This window comes from Lichenostomus cassidix, chromosome 12 (genome assembly GCF_008360975.1).
Source record: "Lichenostomus cassidix isolate B80296 chromosome 12, HeHo_3.0, whole genome shotgun sequence".
NCBI lineage: Eukaryota > Metazoa > Chordata > Aves > Passeriformes > Meliphagidae > Lichenostomus > Lichenostomus cassidix.
In genome coordinates, this window is record NC_139493.1 from 12,851,254 (window position 1) to 12,873,853 (window position 22,600).

General features: G+C 37.2%; 2 protein-coding genes across 8 annotated transcripts in view; one reads left to right on the forward strand and one right to left on the reverse strand.

Moving 5' to 3' along the window:
• CACNA2D3 (calcium voltage-gated channel auxiliary subunit alpha2delta 3) overlaps nt 1–22,600 on the reverse strand; it is a 396,747-nt gene that overhangs the window by 49,169 nt on the left and 324,978 nt on the right. For all 7 annotated transcript variants that reach the window (XR_014854750.1, XM_085072721.1, XM_085072724.1 and 4 more), the window contains one exon: nt 22,451–22,531. Coding sequence is in view for 6 of the 7 variants with exons in the window: in XM_085072721.1 (XP_084928847.1) it covers nt 22,451–22,531 (81 nt within the window). In the remaining variant the exon portion in view is untranslated. The remainder of the gene's footprint in view (nt 1–22,450; nt 22,532–22,600) is intronic.
• LRTM1 (leucine rich repeat transmembrane protein 1) lies at nt 4,612–12,586 on the forward strand. The gene is made up of 3 exons (XM_085072164.1): nt 4,612–4,756; nt 9,016–9,612; nt 12,150–12,586. Exons 1-3 carry the CDS (start codon nt 4,612–4,614, stop codon nt 12,584–12,586), a joined length of 1,179 nt encoding a protein of 392 aa, XP_084928290.1.

Below are 22,600 nucleotides of genomic sequence, written 5' to 3' on the forward strand. Positions count from 1 at the left end.
ATTTAGCTTCCAAGGAAAAGCCTCTACTACAATTGCTTGAAATACAAATGTTCACTGAAGTGCCTATGTTTGACCACTACATCTCCAAATCATCACAAATTACAGAGTGTTCTGTTCTCTCTTTTTAACAGGCTTATAGAAAAGAAGCTTGTAGCAGTAACTAATGAAAACCATTTAACATCTTAATGACACCAAAAAAAAAAAACTAGAGGTATGGAAATTATTGTTTCCCTAAAGTAGGCACATGATGCAGAACTTGTAAAAGCAGTGAACCCATTTCTCCCAAAGAGCACTTTGAGGAGAGAGAAATCAGTAGTGCTGTTCTTTGAACTCATCTATTCTAACTCTGCAGGAGCACAGAGATGGAGAGAAAATGGACACTGTCATTTTGAAAAGGGAAAGGGATAAAAAGTCTCAGCCAAAACATGAGTAACCAAGACCAGCCCTGCCATTATGTTCCAAAATAACAGACTGCAGAAAGAAATAAAAGCAAATAAAGATGAAAACACACCCTTTTTGCTGAAGACAGTGAGCTTTATGAACAGAGAAAGCTCAGCTAGGTTGGGTACTTTTGAGATCCTGTCATAAATTAAAGAATAGTAGAATAGAAGTGCTTTTGGATAAAAAGGCATTGTATTAAATGATAATATTTATTACCTCTATAATTCAGCATCACCCAGTGCTGATACAGAAATCAGATATAAACATCAAAAAGATGAGATCAACATTTAAATTAATTTTAGGGTTTTCATAGCTACAATTCTGAAGGTTGTTATTTTTTTTCTTCCTTTTTTTCCTTTTTCTTCTTTTTTTTTTGTTATTTGAATGCCTGTTGTTTAACTCTTGTACACATTTCCTCCCAGGGTGTCTGAAATCTGTAATCATCATCCCAGTGTTTCTCTCCCACATTACACATTTAGAATCAAGTTCCACGACTTTTAAGAGTTATGTTTACGTCAGAGGGATCAAGAGGTTTAAATTTCAGTACCTATTAAACGAATTTAATTATCCAACCAGTTCCATTTGGATACACTGTTACTGTTCTTCACTAATCTGTAACAGACTTTCCTGTATTGTAATTCCCATTAATAAAATGCCCTCTGAAAGAGTATTTTTTTTATTTTTTAAACAAAAGTTCTCTCAGTGGCCTATTTTGCAAATTCTAAACAGAAGCATCATTATCCTGCATACTAGCTAAGTTTCCCAGGGATTTATCATGTCTGAAAACAGCAGAACTAACTCAACTTAGGGGATGAGAAGTCTATCTATATACATGACTTATCCTGTTACTTCATTTAAAACAGTCTGTGGAGAAAAAAGGTATTTTAAAAACATCCTTGGTGTTTAAAACCTGCTGACAGATTAAAAAGTGGAGGGGGAGAAAAGGATAACACCACTGAGATCCTTTCAGGAGTTACAGTTACTTTGTCTCTTGTAGCCAAACATCATTGAGGGAAATGTTTCCTCACAGCTTGAATCCAAAGTTCCCAAGCACGTCAGTTTTGATCCAGCAGAATACTTACATTTCTACTGATTAAATACACCAAAATTATGAATTTAGTATTTATCAGCTGCATCATTTTAATGTCAGGTTATTTACTACCTTGCTAAATTAATGGAAAAAAAAAAAAACCAACAAAGCCTCCTGTGACTGTTTCCAAAGTGATAAGGAATCACAGAGGTTTAAGCATTTGACTTTTTCCTGCAGCCAATGTCATCCCTGCTTCTGCAAGTTTCTGTGTTCAAGGGACTGCTAGGGCAAAGAGAGAGTCCTTTTGAGCCCATAAACACAGGAGTTCCCCACATTTAACAGTGAGTTTTACTGAACTACTACAGTTTGCCTTAGAAGCACAAAAGGAATCAATGAAGTATGAGCTCCATTTTGTAGCACAATTGGTGAGCAGCAGTTTAAGAAACATTTACTGCACTTTAAAATCTTTCTTCATACACTGTGAACATTTCAAAGACCTTTTACAGATGTTGTTCAAAAAAATCCTTCCAATTCTTACAAGAACTGCCCTAGTAAATCAACCACTCAGAATACACAGGAGATTTATATTCTGGTCTTAAGTTTGAGTCCAGGGTGAGCTGTGACCATGAACAGAAATTCTCATTAAATATAAAAAAGGAAACAAAATCACTAAGTGAAAGCTTAGAAAATCTTTGATGAAGACTAAGCTATCTAGACAAATAGTGAGTGATCTCAATTTTAACATGTTTAAGAGCGGAAAAAAGCATCTAAAATGTCAAAATAAAACAAGGTGTACACCTGTCCTTATTTTTACAAGTGTTTTTTCTCGCCTGCTTTATTTCTTTCATTGCTCTTAGCTTGATGTCAAGCACTACCTTTTTCTATTTGCAATAATGGCAAAATGAGTTCATTAATTTACTGGAGATACATTCTATCTATGGATGCTCAGCATGTATAACAGGTGGTTGACATTAGTCAGGAAATGATTGAAAATTGAATCTGCACCCCCTGCTGCTATTTGTGATGGAACAAATACTCTGCTGACACTTAATCTGCCCCTTGCTGCAACTTCATCTAACTTGCAATTAAGGCAAAGAGGCCCAGCATCTTTATTCCCTGTGCTTCCCCTCATTCTGAAGGCCTTGCATCCCTCCTGGTAATTTTTCTACCTACAAAAGCACACTGCAAAGCTGATGTTTCACCATTTTCCACCCTTCTCACCTTCATATATTTCTTCTCATTTAGTTATGGGGAAAAGAGTACAAGCCAAACTAACGACAACAAATTGCTGACTGATCTACCTGGTGGATTGAAAGATTAGTGACGGAGATTAAAAAAAAAAAAAAAGAAAACAAAGAAAAAAAAAAAGAAAAAAACTGCAGACAAAGGACTGGCCCTAACAGCTGTTTACAGATTATGAACACAGACCTGGTGAGCAAAGACCTGGACATCAATAATGAGAGAATTTTCCAGTCCTGATCAGAGAGAGGTGTGGGGAAGAACAGAATTTTGACCTAAACAGAGAAGGTGCCCAATCTGGCTGTCCTGTGTTTTCAGGACACAGCAGCAGCTTCCAGCCACAGCCAGGCTGCCCAGCCACCCCTTCCCCCTCTGCAAATCCCACCTGGAATGCAGCATGTTCCAGTTCATCTCGTCCACTATTACATCTCATACTCTGGCCTCCTCTAGAGGTGTCAGAGGAAGGTGTAAAAGTCCTCATAAATAATAATTATGGAAAAAAACTGCCCACGGGGAAAGGTTTTTCTCCATAAGTTGTATCATTAGTGGTTGATTAAAGCCCTTAAGACTGAAAGTTTATATCCTTTCTAAATTTTTTTTTTTTTTTGCCCCATGAGGTAACTATGGCTCCAGATTATATATGAATCCTACTAATCTTCTGGCCCAAGGATAACATCTAACAATGCATTTCATAGATTAATTACACACTGTATAAACAAGTACCAGATGTATCTAAGTCAGGCAAAACAAGCCACTGGAAAGAAGAAAACTGGGTTCTTCCCCTGTATAAAATCACAACTCTCTGCTTGGTTCCTCATTCGTAGAGTTGCACAACATTACTTCCCACCTGAAAGGGACACCATCAAATAATTCATAACAACTCAGACACAAAGAAATTTATGGAAATCATGGTGTCTCCTCATGCTGTGTCATAATCAGTAGTCAATATTAAGAAATTCTAGCTGATATTACTCCCCTCTTATCCTATATTAACAAAGGATATCTGAAGAAATCCATAAGCCCACCTCTCTGGAAAATGTCCCCAGCTTTTTAAGGTATAAATTTTCCTCAAGCCAAATTATTTTAATCCATTGTCTTGACTTGTGAAGCAGGCAGAAGGAGGATCCAGGGCCTTCCTCTAACTTTGAAATTTGAATTTTGAAAACCTAGGACCCTGCCAGGAAAAGGCTGAGAGAGTCCTGAGCTCTCAGAGCACAAGGACTGCTCTTGAAGAAAGGAAAGCATGAGGGAATTCCAGGTTCCTTTAGTCCTGTCACCTAAATTCTGACTCGTGGGAAAGGGCCAAACCTTTCTCCGTGATGCACTACTGTATTTTTTTTAAGTGCCAGATAAAGGGGAAGAATTTTAACAGTAGAGGTATGGGCTTTTTCACCAACAAATATGTTTTATCTTTGTCCTGAACCAAAATGAAGAGGAGTTTGCATTGCTCAAAGTTTTATTTAGGGTCTTGAGCAAGAGCTTAGCTGTTTTACCAATCTGGAGACATATATTAGTAAAGAGAAAGCACATGCCATTTGCCTGAAAGTATCTCAGTTTTAATTCCTTCCCACTCAAAAGCATAAGGAAAATAAATCTAATAAAGAGTATGTATAGGAATTGTCTGCTGTGGTCTTGGGAACATTTTTTAATGTAATCAAGTCTGCCTGGACTCGATATACAATGCAGTGGAATCCAAATCCTGTAGCTTTTAAATATTTGAAACATTTAAATTGCTTCCTTTCTGCTAGAGTTTAATTAACATAATTTTCTTCTGCAAAAGAGATGATTCTTACACATACAACTCCCTTAAAGCAGCTGGCAGTAATTGCTGCCACAAAGAGTTTGCTGGCAAAGCAGAGACAGAGCTGCCCTCCCAGCCAACAGGGATCAGATATTAGCTCATGGGGCTCTCCTGCTATTTGCAATGGGAAACATACCTTGCTACAAGGAGGCACAAGCTAATTTCAGAGGCTGCAATAACAGTTGCTGCACCACATCAGACAACTGAAAAGGATCCTGCTGCTGGTTCAAAAGGCCAGAAGCAGAGTAGGTTTCATGGTTATCCTGTTTCTGGCAAATCTCTACCTGTGACACAGCTATAATTTTCACCACATCAGACTTCTCTGTCACAACCAAAGTATTATTCCTAATAAATGGGAATAGGACGTGGATTATAGGTTGGGGAAACTTCTGTTTACAAAACATGTGCATTCAGAGCTCTCAGTATAAGGGAAAAATAGCCACATTTACATGAAAAGCAAATCGACAGATTTAATCATATGTTTCCAAATCTGAACGCAGCACGAAGATTTTGTAAAAAGTAATAACTTCTTATACCATGATTGCAAGTAAATAAAACAACCTCTGCATTATTGCTGAAACTGAACCTCCCACAGTGCTTAACTTTCTGTGACCTTGTCCTGTGAACATCTCTGTAATATGGTGCATACTAAAAATAATACAATTATAGTTACAAAGACTTACCTAAAATAGGAAAGGCTTTCTTTAATCCCACTATTAGGTGAAATAAACTGCAGTGGGAGCTTTTATACCCATCTGATCAGCAAATATTAGTTAAGATGGAAAAATAACTTAAAAAAGAAACCCTTTGAATTCATAAGTCAAAATAAAATTTTAGATACTCAAGAGAATTTAAAAGTGTGAGTGTTATCACTCAATAATAATGTAATAGCTATTACCTCCTGCAATATAATCAAAAGTCATGAAAAGCACTGTCACTGATACAAGGGATGAGTTATTGAAAGGAGACAGGGATGTCATCTCAAGCGACAAGTACCTGACCTAACTTTATTCTTTGAAAGAGTATTCATAGCTAACAGGGCCACAGCTTCTGAGGATGATGCTATTTTATAACAGCCCTTTGTACATTTAGTTCTGCTTTCACTAAAATGATTCACAGGTATTATTTAAGGTGAGTTGTAGAAATAGCTAATAACTGTATGACACTACAAGAGTTAGAAAAGCTTTTTGCATGAACCTGACATTAATTTAAAGTACAGCAAAGCTGATCTTTAAGCTTCTCTCCCCTTGTTTGTAAGGCTGGGGTTAACCAGGATGACTGTGGTACCAGGTTATCGATATCTTCTGTATTCCTCTAGACTAAATCCCAGGCTTTACCCCATATCAGGACAATGTGTCATCCATCAAGAATGTCAAAGATAGTAAGGTTTGCCACTCACAGATGTAAGCCTGGGACCCTCAAGATGAACAATCAGATTTACTTTACAGAATGACAATTTTCCTGCATTCTCCTGCACTGTTCACAAGAATTCACTGTTCCTTTGGGTATCTTGACTGGTGTCAGAAAGAACTGAGCAAAGCACACTATACTGACAGGCACAGCTCTCCCCTGTGAGGAAGGGGGGCAGGAGCTCAGCACAGCCTTTGGGTGACCAAAAGGTGCCTGTGGAGAAGATGGGGTCACTTTCTTCACAAGGGTTCATAATGACAGGACAAGAGGTGAGGAATGCAAGCTGCTCCAAGGAAAACTTGAACTGGATGCGAGAAAACATTATTGATTCTGAGGACAGTGACACAATGGAGAAGGTTGCCCCAGAGAAGTGATGGAATCCCTGTTACTGGAAATACCCAAGTCTCAACAGGACCCTGGATAACCTCTGGTAAAGACTCTGCTTCAACAGCAGTTAGACCTTATGATCTGAATTTTCTAGTACTCCTTTGAGAGCATCACCTCTAGCATATAAATTTTGACCTAGAAAGTGAGCATTGCCTCCAGCATGTAAATTTTGACTACTGAGCTTTACTTGATCTTTTCAAAGGTACCTAAAAACAGAATTTGTACCCAAGATTATAGGGTACAAAGGTGTTATAGGTCTGAAAGGTTTTGATTGCACAACTTCTGTCTCCATAGGGCAGCTCACAGATGGAGTGATCACATGGCCTGGAAAGACAATTATCTACCAGATCTCTCATTCCTTTCAACACCTTTGAGTTCCTTCACCGTCACAAGTCATTAATCCTTTAATTGGTGTAGATGGCACAGTATGAACTACACTGAAGAAATAACAAAAACACAAGTCAAGGCACCACACAAACACAGGAAGTACAATTTTAGCATCATCTGCTACATCTTTCCAACAGCTTTGGAAATAAATTGATTTGTTCAATATTCATGGTGACTACACCAGGATGTGTGCCATTTTTATGGAAGGAGCCACTAGTCCTGTGTTCCCATGCAATAAAATCCTGTCAGCACAACTAATGGATGTCAGATAAATAAGCTTAAAAGAGCAAACCAGGGCACTGTCAAAACCATGTCATCAACCAACAGGACTATTTGTAGTGATATTATACACTCCACTGCCTCCAGTCACAGCCCAGGATATTTAAAATCCACATTCAGATCTTGCAAAAATTGACACAGCCTGGCTAATAATCCACCAGAATTCAGAAACCATACTGGATATTAAAAAGGCAGCTTTATTTTTGTGCTTTGCTTTTGATGGAGATTAAATAAATTGAAGAGGCAAGGCTATCAGGTCATTATTTGTACGTTACAGCTGTCCAGTCAGAGTTGGACAGACACTGCTTGCATGGCTTGTTGACTGATTAAGAGGCAGAGTAAGTCTCTGTCTCATAAAGGAGGCAGAGAGGAGAAGATTGTGATTAAGAAAAAAACAAATGCTGATAAGAGTCACTGAGTAGAAACAGTCACTCTTCTACACAAGTCACAGATACCACCTAAAAATCCTCAGAAAAGGAAACAGGATGAGCACGTTACAGATTTGAAGTGGGAATCAAACAGTGTCTGCTACTGTTCTACATCAGAGAGATCTGGACTGAATCTTCTGCCAGGGGAAGAACAAGCATAGCAGAATGAAAGGTGAGGTACTGAAGCATTCAGATTAATAATGCAATTTTTCTGTTTGTGAACCATTTCCTTGCCAAGCAAGAGTTTATTTTACCTCCATGCTGGAAGCTGTTCTGAGTTTCTGAAGCCAACTGTTGCAGAACAGCATAATGGACTGAGAGTGTTGCTTACCTTGCTTGCAGGAATGCTGGATTCTTTCAAGTGAATTCTATGATGCAGAATTCAGTATTGCAGAAAATTATGTATAAATTTAATATAAATATTTAATTTCTGAGTGAAAATTATTGAATAGCTTGTAGTAGTCAAACTGTAGTCTCATAATACAACTTTCATTTATACATTTATCATATTTCATATTATAATCATACATTATTCCATTAATATGGTATTCCCTGTTAGCAATTCACATTTGATCTCTGTAAGTCAATAGACAGCAAGTACTTTATTTTCCAAAGGTTTCAAGTAACAATGAACTAAACTGTTTTGTATTTTGAAATAACAAATAATAAAAATTATTTGAGGCATCTCAAAAACAATGTTACAAAAGGATTCATCACTCTGAGTTTCACTAGTCAAAGAAAATCTAATTATTCAACACCCGATTTTTTTAAAATTTCATTATATGCATATAAGCATAGCTTTAAGTGATACCTTCTTTTCAAATTTAATATAATTTGTAAAATATAAAAGGTAAAAACTATTATTTTTTTTTCAGTTAAAACCACCAGAATATCAGGGAGCAACAGATAAGTATAAATAATAAATATTGCTAAGTACACCATGTCAACTAATTTATATTTTTAGAAACTTACTAGCAAATGTCTGTTGCTTGTGTAGAAACCTGTACCTATGGGAAGTACAGCTGGCATTCAGAGAAGGGAATTAAAGAAAAAGCATAAACAGATATTTTAAAGAAGAAACTTAGAGAATCTAGATTGCTGAAAAAGTACTGCTAATAGCTTTTATAGCTATGGCTTTGAGGCTTGTTATTTTTTTGATGCTACATTGATTCAATTTTTCTAGGCAGTAATATTAGTAAAACCAATGAAAAATAGAAGTTCTGCTTGTAATTCTTCTGACACAAGATGTCTTAAAGTTGTTAATATCACAGAGAGAGAGAGATATTTCAATTTAATAATTTTAGAAACTGTTACATTCCCTTCAAACATCACTGCTCTGCTGATGGCAAATCCTCCTGAAAACCATTTGTACTTAAGATAAAGCCACGGGAAGTACTCCATTTTAAGACCATGGTAGCATTATCTTCATTCTACATTACAGAAATACTTCAACACCATCTGTGATTTACTAATGTATCATAGAAGAAACACACTCTGGTACCTATATTAATGTTTATCATGGAACTGTACACCTTCTGGCTGTGTTTATGGCCTGTATGTTGCAAAAATACAAACATTTTAAACTAATTTTCAATCTTTCACTCGTGATGCAGGTAACTGGCTTTTGGTTTGGAGTGTCATCTCGTTAGCACACACAGCTCGTGGCTGCCCTGAAAAATGCCTCTGCAACACTGCTTCAAAGACTGCAGACTGCAAGAACAGAGGATTCACTGAAATCCCTGCCCGTTTGCCTCCTGAAATTCAGATACTACTGCTGCAGAATAACCGGATCTGGAGAATCAACCCAAACGCATTCACTGCAACTCCGTTACTCAAAATCTTAGACTTGTCTAATAATTCTCTCTCAAGTGTGGCACCTGGTGCTTTCCAAAAACTGCGGTATCTACAGGTTTTAAACCTAACCAGAAATATGATTCATTTTATAGAAAACAAGACTTTCAGTTTCCTCCCACACCTAAAAGAACTGGACTTGTCATCCAACAGCATCATTCGTTTGCCTGAGACATTTGGGAACAGCACAGGGAATATAACATTGCTTTCTGTGAAGCACAACAAACTTCAGAAAATGGAAAGAATTCTGCTGGAGTCACTCCCAAACCTGAAAGTGGTTCTCTTCAAAGATAATCCCTGGCAATGCAATTGTAATATCTTTGGCCTGAAACTGTGGCTGGAGAGTTTTCTATACAGAGGTAACTAATTTTTCTCATTGCATAGAGTGTACATTTAACATTTAATCAGAATCTTACTGATCTTCACTTCTATGGCTTAAAAATTCACCCCATACCATAGGTCACTTCCTCAAATAAACACACAACTATATGCTTATGCATAGGTCAGAATATAAATGCTTTTATAAACACAGGTGGCAAACTAAAATCAGACAGGGACCTCATAGTGAGCATAGAGAAAGAGCAAGGATGCACACACAACCATAGAGCAGCACAGCTGTGTTCTGTGGGCTGTGAATGCACACAGAGCCATTCCTATGTATAAAACAAGTACACTTGTGCACGTACACTTGTTTTAATTCTACCAATATAGTTTTGCTGGAAACCAACCCACCGTTGAAAAGCTTTTTACCTGTTGCATGATGGCAAACATTAGGACATATCAATACCAAGCAAACTTTAGAGAACTCAGGGTTCTACTTTTTCTATCAATTGTCTCTTAGGAGTTCTCTAATATTTTAAGAATGCCTAGTATCACTTTCTAATTCTGGTTGTCAACCAGAAGAGGTACCCAATTCATTGGCAATTTCCCGTCAGAAATATGTAATGGCATCACACAGGGAAAAGGGAAGTTTGTAGATAGTAGTCTCAGTATTTTGGTCACACCTGCTTTTAAATATATTCATGAGTTATGCTGTGAAAAAGAGAACATTATTTAATTCTAAAGGAATTAAGTATAAAAAGAAATTAATTTATTTCTCCCAGGAGGTATGTTCAGGCTGAGAATTCAGAACAGCAGGGCAATTTTCTTTTTTTCTAAATCAGGCTTTGATGCTTGCATGTGACCAAACTCCTGATTACCTGTCTCTGTATAAAAGTGGTGTGGAGCCTGTTCCAGGATCTGTGGAGGTGTTCCATGTGGCCTCTGACTGATGGCAGATGGACTTTTGCAGGGATCAGGACTCTGGAGGCCAGCTGGAAAACCACACTGGCCATGCAGGGACACAATCAGAACTAGAGTGATCTTTGGGTGAGGTAAATTCACTCCTATTAGCAACATTTTAGAAAAGACAAAAGGCTAAACTCGATTCAGTGTTAAAATCTCAATATCTTGCATAGGTAAAATATTAGTTTGTCACAGAGCTTTAGTTCTATTATGCTGGAAGTTCAGCAGGGGTTGACTTCTCTGTGCAGAAGAATGTAATGATCCAAGATAAACATATCAGATAATCTTAATTAGTCTGTATTGTCATTTATTTCAAAAAACAATGTTGTCTAGAAGTTCAGTGATGCCCTTCCATCTTTCTGAAAACTTTACAGATTAATTAAATGAAGTGACATGGAACTTACAAATTCATTTTAGCAACAAGCTTTAAAGGAAGCCCAAGCACTATGTTCTCATCTCTGTTTGTAATTCCCTAAAATTACTTGTCTGAATCACATGAAGAAAAATTAGTCACGTTGCACATTGATATTTCCCACTACTTATGTGACACACATATAATGAAACTTTACAGTGGCACTACAGATATTTCTTGCGTGTCATAACAAAGCAGCGTAAGTCCAAAATATTTGAGTATTTTTAGCTGAATGAATCACAGACAATGACGATTTCATGGGGTATTTCAATCAAGTGGGAAATATTTTTTAAATACATTGTTTCCTTTTCTCTCTATAAAAATTTGCAGTGGTAGGAATTTGAATGAACTCAATTTGCTGTCGACAATACCTCTTTGTTTGTTTACGACAGTTCTTATTTTTCTTTGGTTTTTTACTCCTACATCCATCAAAAGATAGATAACCTAATTCCTGATGAAGTACTTCTTGAAAATGCTCTCTTATGTGAGATTTGAAGTGTAATAATCTCACCACTGACCTAACCGAACAAAAGCCTTTAAAACACAGTTATAAATCTTTCAAAGCATGAAGTTGAAATAGCTGATAAATTTACTCCAGGTTTATGTTAGTTTTACAGCAAGGTGATGCCTGACAATTTTTTGCCTTTTCTTTTTATATACCCTTTTATACATTTTTATACCCTCTTTATATTGTCTGTACCCTTTATACATTCTTTGTACCCTTAACCAACATACTTGTAAATTTTGTAGTCTGATATTCTACCTTAATTTTGGAGTTCTGCAAGGCAGAAAGACATTCACAGTAAAAAGCCAGAGCACTCTATACTATCTCAAAATTCAAGGTTTCAACCTTGGTTGAAACATTCCCTCTGGAACGTATTTTGTACACTAGACTCCAGCCTCATTTAGGAAAGAAATTCTTAAAATAAGAAAACATTGCTTCATTTATTAAGTTTGTTATTGGGGGATTTTAGATAGATATACTAATTTGCAAGGTCCATAAAATTACATACGCATTATATGTGTGAGCATCTCAGCGCATTCCACCTTTGAACAGCTGTGCACCTCAGATCCTATAAAAATACCAGAGTAAAACCCTTTTACCCCTTTAACCATGTCTGCTTCATAACTCTAAGACCAGCCAAAAGGCAACAAGGTAATTTGGGAACTATCAAATATTGAGAACATTTTTTTCCCCAGGAGGAATAAGCGACGGCATCATCTGCTCGGCGCCAGGCATTCGGAAGGGGAAGGACCTCCTCAAGGTTCCCTACGAGCTCTTTGGGGCTTGTCCCCTGAGAACAGCTCACAGTCACCTGGCCAGCAGCCACCACCACGGCTGGGAGCCCCGCAGCTCCCCGAAGCACCAGGCTCCCCACGGCGAGCTGGGGGACAGCGGCCGCACCAGCTGCGAGCCCAAGGCCAAGGCCAGGCCGGTCAGCCTGCGCCACGCCATCGCCACCGTGGTCATCACCGGCGTCGTCTGTGGCATCGTGTGCCTGATGATGCTGGCGGCTGCTGTCTACGGCTGTGCCTATGCTGCAATCACGGCTAAATACCACAAGGAACACCTGGCCCCGGGCAGGCAGCATGGGATTCCCGAGGAGAAAGAGCCGTTTGATACCTCCTTGGCTTGAGCTGTCTTTGGCTTCTTGAAAATAAAGCCCTCACTTCAGCTGAAAAGCCTGGATTCTAAATAGGTTTGTTTTAATGCAAATAATTGGGGTTCTTTTGTCTTTTTTTTTTTTTCATACTTTTTAAAAATGTAAATATATACATTGTTTGGAATATCTACTAAGATTTCATGCAGAACAATGTAAGTTTATTTATGTTTTGTGTATGTATATTCTGAAGCCACTACTTCGGACCGAGTGTTTGAGATCATGAAATCTTGATGCAGCCACTTTAAAGCATTTTACCATCCTTTACTAACTCTTGATGCAGTGTTAGACCAAGATATGACCTATAGTGCAGCTACAGTCAGCGGCTGGCAGGAATGATGTTCTGCAAAGGAAAATAGTAAATAGCTATCCAAATTAGTTTAATTAGTTAAATTTTTACTATCTTAAATTAGAGAGCACAAATTACTATCTAATTCAAGATGTATACAATTCACAAGCAGTACGTGCAGTATGTGCAATTTCAAACCAGCCAGTCTATGCACTGCCACTGGCAACATAAGTGTGTTAAAAGCATTTCCAAAAATGTGTTTTCAACCTTCCAATCTGCCCCAGGAAGCAGCAATTAAACATCACATCCATTTCCTAACTTAGTAAATAGGAAGCACCTTGTTAACTATTACATATAATTTTTTTAATTACTTAGTAGGGAAGAAAGAAGAGAGCTGAGAAAATGCAGAAAGAAGAAATGCTGCACTGCTTTGGATCCAAGCCCTGAAAGGAGCACACAGAGCATATCTGAAGACACTACCTGATATCCTGCTGGCTTACAGGCTTTGCTACAGACTTTTCTGAAGCCACTTATTCCCAAACCCTCACACAAGTGCTCCATTTTGCAAATGCCATGGCTGCAGAGCAGCTCCATCACAGAGCTGCCCTTCAGCAGGAGGATAATGCAGGTCCATGTTTACACATCCACCCTCACAGAGGGAACATTCAGCTGCATTCACTCAAGGGTCCATCCTTACTCTGTGCAGGGCTGTTTTGCAATCAGAGGAAATCAGAGCCAAAACCATGTGAGTATCATAAGTTCAGAATTCAAAGAGTATTTTGAATATGCAGAGGTAATTATTTTAATGGTTCTTAGAAATTATTTTAAGGCAACCAACAGAGATCAGCACTCCATTCACCTTTCCCTAGACTAGATAAAATACATTTTAAGCTATTTCTGACAGACATCTCCTGTGTCTCCTGTCTCCAGCAACAAGGATAAAGACCTGCCTAGGTAGCCAAGGCAGAAATCCCCAGTGTTTATAGTCTCGAGGGAAAAGGTCATGGAACAATCTGCAGTCAGGGCAAGGGGAAGCTTTGTCAGGGCATTCAAACCCCTGCACTCTCCTTCCAACAGAGGATTCCAAGATCAAGCTCTGTAGCTGTCCTAACAACAGCCTCAACTGAGTAATGGGCTCTGTGGCAGGAGCCATGTAACCCTTGCTCTTATCTACTTAGTAATAATTGCAACCTAAATATTTAAGCTCATTCCTGCATCTGCAGTCACTTTCATGTCCAGAGAAAATTAAGCATCTCTGTCTTAATCTTAATCTAGCAGACATTGAAAACAATCAATTACTGTCTGTTCTTTTTTTTTAATTTTTTTTTTTAACTACTAAGTACTTCATATCATTATTAGGCTCTGTTCATTCTTCTCTGTCCTGAACTAAATAAACCAAGCTGTTTCAAATTTTTCCTGCAAGACCACATTCTCCAAACTTTTTTTCCTCCTGCATTCCCTGGACACTTTTCAGTTCTTTTACATTTTGTTTAAAATGTGGCATCCTAGACTGGGCACATTGCTTCAGCTGAAACATCATCAGCACAACACATTTAGAATATTTATATTTTTTACAATATCACAATATGTAGAATATTGGTATTCAGGCTCTTTAATTGGATCCCTTGATGTTTACTCTTTTTTTCTTTTAAATATTTGGTAAATCTTTATGAATAATCTAATCTACTTTCAGAGCTAAGTCATCTAAATATGTAAATCTACAGTTTTTACTCTTTTATCCATTTATTGCCATAACATTTTGCTGAGCAAAACATAGTTTTTCAGATACAGAAGACTGAAGTAAGACAGGATTGGATCTTATTGCCCATGGGCCCATAATGAGTTTGGGGCCATGCCAAATCATTGCTTTTCTACAGTGACAGCCTAAAATGAGCACAGTTGTACTCAAAGTGTAGATCCTGAGATGAAAACTAATAAACCTCTGACCTCCAGAGAGATTTCACCCACAGTGAGAGATTTCTAACAGATTCAGACACAGCAGTGCAGCGTCCGTCACAAATCGCTTCACACCTCTGATATTTTCAAGCAAAAGAAAAACAAGAATTGACTTGATATTTCCTAGTCAGGAATAACCCAGAACATCTTTCTAGTCCATAAAACACAGTCCTATCACCAAAATCATTTCAGACTTTCCTTATTGTATGACCATTCATAAAAAAAAAAAAAAAAAAGTGAAAAAATAAAAGGTGAGGAAGAGTCAATGAAGGGCACAACAACTTTTAAAGAAACTCATTCAGAGTCACGTTGGAGATGCTTTGGGGGTTTTTATGCACACACAAGGCTGTAAATTGGTATGGAGTTCTGCCAGAAAGCAAAGTATTTAATATTTCCATTAGTTCCCTCTGCTATGGGAATAGAGTGAGCTAATCCATGCAAAATCTGATTCTATACTTTCTAACCTGCTGTTTGCTAAAGCAAAAAAAACCAACAAAAACCCCCCCAAAATTCCAGGAAGGTTTTTCATTTAAGGTTTATAAAACTGTATATCATATTTACAAAAGTGTTTGCAATTAACAAATTCCAGTCATTTCTGATGCTATAGCAATAACGGAACATGATCAGAGAAAAGTATTGATTCAATTGCTTCAATTAATAAAGGTAAATAATTTATTTTTCAGTAGAGGAAACAGAATTTTCAACTACTGATAAAGAAAGATATAAGGCAAAATTTGTCGTCTATAAAATTTATTGACTACAACAAGCAGAAGACTGAATATATGGATTCCCCACAGAACTGCCCTTAATTTAAAAAAGCGTAGCAATGGACATCTGCCACTGAAATGATTTGTCTGCACAGACTTATTTTTCACATAACAGTTCCCGAGAAAGCTTTGTTTTCCTTCCAGCAATCTCATGAGAGTATTATAGTAAGCACAGTATTTTTTTCTAATCTCTGCGAAAAACACTCTTCCCCCTCAAAGTCAACAAAATATCAGGACCTGCTACTCTGCAAGGCATTTGCAAAGGCAGGGAAAGCACATATACTGTTGTATTCCTGCCTTTCATATAAAGGCTCACTATATTGCTTTTTTTGCAGAAAAACTTTCCAAAATTTCATTGTAGAACAAATTGAAAATTACAATGCACCAATGTTCTTTACAAAAAATGACCAATAGCATCTCTATTGAAAGACACAAAGTTTAAACTGAAACACAACTGCTTGCTGTGTTGTCTTTCCATTGATATCTTACAAAAAGTCAATCAAAATTCAGCTTCATTATCCTTTAGTAATACATCATCCAAACAAAATCTGGATCCCTCTTCTTGAATATCAGAGTAGCACATTTAGTGACACTACACATAACTTATCTATCACTAGCAATTAACAGGAAAATACCAACAGCTACCTAATAACAGTGTACCTTTGCTGCCCAGGAGACAAGAATGCACAGGCTTTAGTCAAGCACCCACAAAGGATGCCTAAGTTTATAGCTCAGATCTGTGAACTTGGCCAAAAGTGGCACAGCAATAACAATCTTCAGAGGGTGTTGGTGTGTCCTGAGTTTCTGTCACCTGAAATGTGGCTGTGTGTTCCCCTTATCAGGGGGGATACAGGCAGCAGCAGCAGTTACAGTGAGACACAGCAGGGGAGAAGGTGTAGGAATCAGAAGCCCATAATAAACAAACCAGCTACAAACCTCACACCTCTCCACAGTGGAAGCTGTGGTTGCTCTCTCTGACTGATTGCAGAGGGATCCCTCAGTGTTTTAGAGCTATGTACACTATGTGCTCAACTTTCTCTGCAAAGGCTGTCATTCTTATTTCAAGATATAACACGTGAGAAAAAACTGGTAATATTTGGAAATACAGTCTACTGGAGGGAAAATAAATTAGTCTGTCTAATTTAAACCTTAGTACTTATAAGAAGAGCAATGTATTCACATATATATATATACATACACATGATTGTAGCTTCAACCCTGCACAGCATTATTTGAAGATTTCCAAAGGATCTGACAGTTCATCTGCTGCCTTGTTCTGCAGTCAGGGATTTTTTTCTTTCGGTGGCAGCAGAATTCTTTAGCAAAATGCCCCTAGAATCTGATTGCTATTAGATCACAAGGATCTTCCTCCTCCACAAATTAGGCAGTACTAATACCCAACCGACCAACCAAAAAACCCCAGCAGCACTGCAGAAGTGCAGAAGCAAAGAGCAGGTGCTCTATGCCATTAACTATACATATTAGCACTAAATATGTTGCAATACTGTTTTAATTAATCTTTTAAAGCCTTGGATTCTCGAAGAACAAGTGGTGAGGAAAGTCCAAGAATTAGACAAATAGAGGTTAAATTCTCAAGTTAAGACCAGCAGGGAATGCCAAAAAAACAAAAACACCATTCTGCTATTCCACACACTGATCCTGTATGGTGAAATGAATTGAGAACAAATGGAAATGAACATAAATAACTGAATTGTGAATATCTAACTTCAGCTTCCCTGTTCAGCCAATGGAAAGGGGCAGGACTTCCCCATGCGCTGCAAAGCATCCTGTGGAGGAGTTTAACTCTCTCCTCACTTTCCTGCAAAACATCTTTCCCAAGCAATGGTTCCAAACATGTGACCTGCTTAATGTTAGACTGTACAAATAGACATCTCAGCTTTCCTAAGGCTGAAAACATTGGCCTGTATACCAATATGAGATTTATGAATACGAAAACAATATTCAAAGTGAACAAGAAACTCTGGAAAAACATAAAATCATGGTTTCCTACCAAAGCATGAAAAACATTTTGAGTGATTTGCTAAACCCTACTGCTGAATATAATATTCTGTGGCTTATAATGGGGAGTAAAGATTAAGTAAATCACTGTCTTGCCTGACAAGGAAAACGTCTATTTTAGAAAGCCTCAAAAATTTGGTTGGTGTGTCATTATGATGAGATACTCATTTTCTCTTAGGCCTTCATATTAAAATGCAATTTTACAGATGGCATCATAAATTTTAACAACTCTATGTGGCATTGACATTTGTCTGAATGTTCTTAAAAATAATAATAATAATAATAATACAAAAGCAATACATGTGAGAAAAAATAGAAAAAAAGGTCCAAGAAATACAGAGCAGATGTATTTGCTCTATGTACTACTGTAACATCAGCAGACTTCAGTATTTGTGAAACACATTTTTGCAATTCTATATCTTCAATAGTTCATGGCAACAGTAATAGAACCTCAACTGTTTTTCTATCTATTTACATCTAATATAACACACACACACAGGGCATGGCCTCTCCACTTGGGACATTTAAGATCTGGCTGGACACAGTTCTGGGTATTCAGCTCTAGCTCAAGAGTCTCTCAGGATCTCGTCCACTTGGATTGAACTAGATGATCTTAAGAGATCAATTCCAGCCTCTGCAGTTCATGTGTATAACTGATCTGCACAAAAAGAGGCAAAGAAGGATTAAGGAAAATTGCACATAATTTCAGCTTTTCTAAGCAGCCTTGTATTAAACAAAAGTGGACCATTTCTCCTCATCTCCTTCAAATTCTAAATTTCCAATGGCTGTGAGACTAAAGACTTTGCCTGTGTGTGATTTAATCCTTCATTCTTCTAAGTGTCCAGAGCTCTTTAGTAAGCCCTGCTATGACCTTTTCCAGTGAGGCCTGAAATCCAGATTCTGCTTGTTCAATGAAGAAAAGTTAAGGGGACTTGACAATTTTCATCAGACATGTTCTTCAGCATTCTTTAATAAATGTTTTTCCCTAAGAAGATTATGTCAGTACTGTTACATTTAATTAAACATACCAAGGGGCTAATTTTCATGTTTTCTGTGAGCAGCAATGGCCTCTCTCAACAAGAAGGGCTTTTCAGGTCCTATATTGTACTGCAGCTTTTGAACTAAAATGCCTCTGCAGGGAAGTGCATTTATGAGGGTTCACAGATTTTGTCAACACTCTCAAAACCCCAAGGGAGAGCAATCTTTCAATTTTCAGACCCTGCTTTGCTCCATGATGACTCTTGTTTGCTGTCTTTCATCGCCATATCTTGTTCAGAACTGCCTAGGTGGGCAGTACCTTTAATAATTTCTTTTGTACAAAATCATTCTGATGAAACCATCACGTATTGCCAAGAAATGGAAATAAATATGTACACAGTACATACAAATCCTATGCTGCACTTATCCAGATACCCATATGTTTACTACTTGCAAGTCAACATCCAAAGGATCTGAAATAATTTAAGTCACCACACAATATCAAAGAATACAAGATCAGAAAGCTGTAATCTACCAACATTTAGCAGAAATGTACTGCCCTTCCCATGAGCATCATGAGACAGTTCCACTTTAACTTGCCTCAATTTTAATAGCTAGATCCCTGTCTAAATTCAGACATCCTCTATTAGCTTCATCTTTGTCACCAAGAGAGATACTGAGCTTCCCTCCAGGAATCTCATGAAATTTCAAGACTGGGGTCTGGGATCCTAGTTTTAGATCTTGTTGCAAAAAAAAGAAAAAAAAAAAAAAAAAAAAAGAAAAAAAGCCCACCACCTTTTACTCTTTTCTTTGTAGAAAGGGCAGTTTGAAGATGCTCAACATTTCAATGTAATCTTGATATAGAAGACATGGCCACAGAAAACACTCAGCTAAAGTAATTTTGAACATAAATGTGTTCTATTCGAAAGAAGCCCCTACCTTCAATACTACTGTCACTTCCTTCCTGCAACCAAATTGAACTCTGTATACAGTTATAAATATGATGCTACTACATTTATTTATCTACAGACTTCCTACAGAAATTTGTATTCGAGTAAAATAAAAAAAAATCACAATCTCAATTGCAAGAAGCAGGAGAGAAACAAATTTTAGAAACAAATTACATGGGCTTTTTGCCAAGAAGCAAACACATTGTGACAGGGAACTGGTATTAGAAGGTACAGATGGTGAAACAGCAGCAACACTCAATTCCTCTGTAGTCTGCAGACTCACTGATTTCAGGATATTCTCCCTATTTTATACAGTTGAATCTTCATTACTTGCAATAAGCCTTAGACTTTCATATGAAGTCTGTTATAATGATGGGTTTAAAAAAAATCAACAAAAAACCCCAACAACAACAAATAAACAAATCCCACCACAAACAAACAAACAACAACACAACCCTGAAAAGAAACAAAAAACCAAAACCCAATCTATGGATTTTGCAGTAAGAGTTTTGCTCCTTTTTTTCCCCTCTTGTAGCAGGAATAACTCAGGTTTCCATTTTATAACAATGTTCTAGTTTCTTTCTGCCAGATTTAAACTCTTGTAGTGATCTGTAATAAACAACATTCTGGCACGGCTTAATTTTCAGTCAAATCCCTCTAGGGAACAGAGTGATTTAACGTGAAATGTGTATCCCGTCCTGCTGCTTTCTGTAATCTACTCAGACCAAATGGGGATAAGGAATACTTACTTCACACAAATTAGAATGAGATGTTTTGGCCAAATTTGAACTCCAATGGAGGTATTTGAAAACGTTACTCATAATCTTACTTTAGTCTCCCAAGTCTGGCTAATAAAAACTTCAAACTTCTCCCATTTATCACTGCTCCAGTTTCTGCCTCCAAATCCATTTTGCTTAACACAGAATATTGTCAGCCTTATAATAAAACCCAAAATATGAACTAGATGCTGGGTACTTTCTTGAAAGTTTTCTGAGAGAAAGTAGGACTGGCAAGTCACATTCATGATCTTCAACTCAAGGAGGACAAGAAGAATGCATATATATTTTTTTCTCTGAGTGGCTGTAGCTGGCTGAGTGATACTTTGATGGAATAAGGTTTGTACAGACCCAAAGAGGCTTCCCCCCAGAAAGAAAACCACCTGAAAGCATGCAACCATATAAGAGAGAAAGGAGAAAATATTCAGAACAAACTCTTAACAATGCTTTGTGCTGTAAACAAAATATCTACCTCGTAGTTTTTAGATTTTACAGAAAAGGAAATAAAAAACCAGTGATGTTCTTCAGAATGTAGGAACACTCCTCTTATGTTTCATGTTGTTATGGTTTTACAGATACCATGGAAATCTTCTACATACTTTGGCATTAAAAACCTTCAAGACCCTGTGTTTATTTCAGATAGAAAGTATGGGACCCAGGCAATTTTAAATATTCAATACTAAACAGATTTAATGGAGGAATGGAAGCAACGCCTGCTTTTCTCTTTAACAATTACCAAAGAACAACCAACCCCAAAACTTGCTGACAGGGAATTAGAAGTGATCATGTGTGATACCTTCTCAAGTCAAAACCAAATTGCACATATTGGCGAGAAAAAAATAAGTATCAGGGTGTCAATTAACTTTAAACATTTTAGAGATGATAGAGAACTGCATTAAGAATCTTTTGCCAACTCCAAACAATGGAGCATTCTAGAAATAACATGTCAACTTTCTTTGTTGTACAGTGAAAACTCCCAATCATATCTTCAGCAACTTGCAGTTATCTGCACTGACATTAGCTTATAAATACTGTTTTATGCTTTATCAGGAGTATGAAGTTAAAAATAAGATTGCATGGCACATTATAGAAGAGTTCAAGAATTTCTGAAGTATCTTGTGGATTGGAGACAGAAAGCTGCTTTCCTAATGACCTTCTAAAATCTTTTCTTATCAGTGGAAATATTCTGCGTTTGAGGAAACAGATTTGAGATTTCCTATTTTTCTGGCACATTCTTGCTCTTTTAGTATTGTATTCACTAATTCTTTTTTAAATAGTATTTTAAATACAAGAAAAATAGGGTATTTCTTGATTTTTGTGGTAGGTATCTAATTTTTCCTGAGATAAGAGAGCTTGGTTTCTGGCATAACAAATCATAAGACTTATCAAAATTCTTTCCTTCTTCAAAGTCAGTAACCATTGGGGACTAGAGAAATACTGGTCAGATAAGCATCTGAACTTGCGTGAGGAACATCCAACAATTTCAAAATTAATTACTCTCATTTTTAAATCTATGTGTTTTATTTCTATTCTGCAGTTGTCACACTTCACCTTTCAGTCTTTAGGTACTGTTATACTCTTGGCTGACAGACAGTAGAGCTTTGTTATTCAATTTCTATGTTCTGAACAAATCACATCTCTGATAACCTAGACAAAATGACCACATTGTACCCTGTTAAAAAACAATCCTGTTATAGCACAGGATTTTTAAACTTGAAGCCTGGGTGGAACATTTACACGCCAGATAGTCCTTTCTTATATTTCCTTTTCCTTATCATAATATAATCTGATTTATGATGATATAGAATTGTGTCTACCAAAAATGCTTTCCTGATAATGTTTTTTTCCATAAAGTCAAACTCAATAGCTCACAGGGAGGTTTGAGAGCCAATTAATAAAGGATCAAGTTCTTGAGGAGGGGAAGCATTAAATGCTCTCCACACTCAGTCATCCAATTATATCTTATAGGTGCAACTGCATCCTTGCCTCTTTCTTCTTAAAAGATTGGATATCTATATTAAATACCTGCTAACCCAAAAGAGAAAGCGAAGAATTGATAAACTGATTAAAAAATTGACAAAAGAAATAAACTGCAATGATTTTACCTGCAACCACTGGAGATTTCCTGTCATCCAGGAGCTGAATAGCAGTACTGGCTGTCACCACATTGCTCTTGTTGGCAGTTTCTGCAGGGTGTATTAAGGGGGAAAAAATTGAAGCAATATATTGCAAAATGAGGAAATTGAGGGTTTTTC

Bases quoted from the DNA above. Each gene is read 5' to 3' on its own strand.
- LRTM1 (XM_085072164.1), top strand. From the start codon at position 4,612: ATGGGGCTCTCCTGCTATTTGCAATGGGAAACATACCTTGCTACAAGG. The intron at 4,757-9,015 runs GTAGGTTTCATG...CTCGTGATGCAG, and splicing joins TTCAAAAGGCCAGAAGCAGA to GTAACTGGCTTTTGGTTTGG. The intron at 9,613-12,149 runs GTAACTAATTTT...TTTTTTCCCCAG, and splicing joins GGAGAGTTTTCTATACAGAG to GAGGAATAAGCGACGGCATC.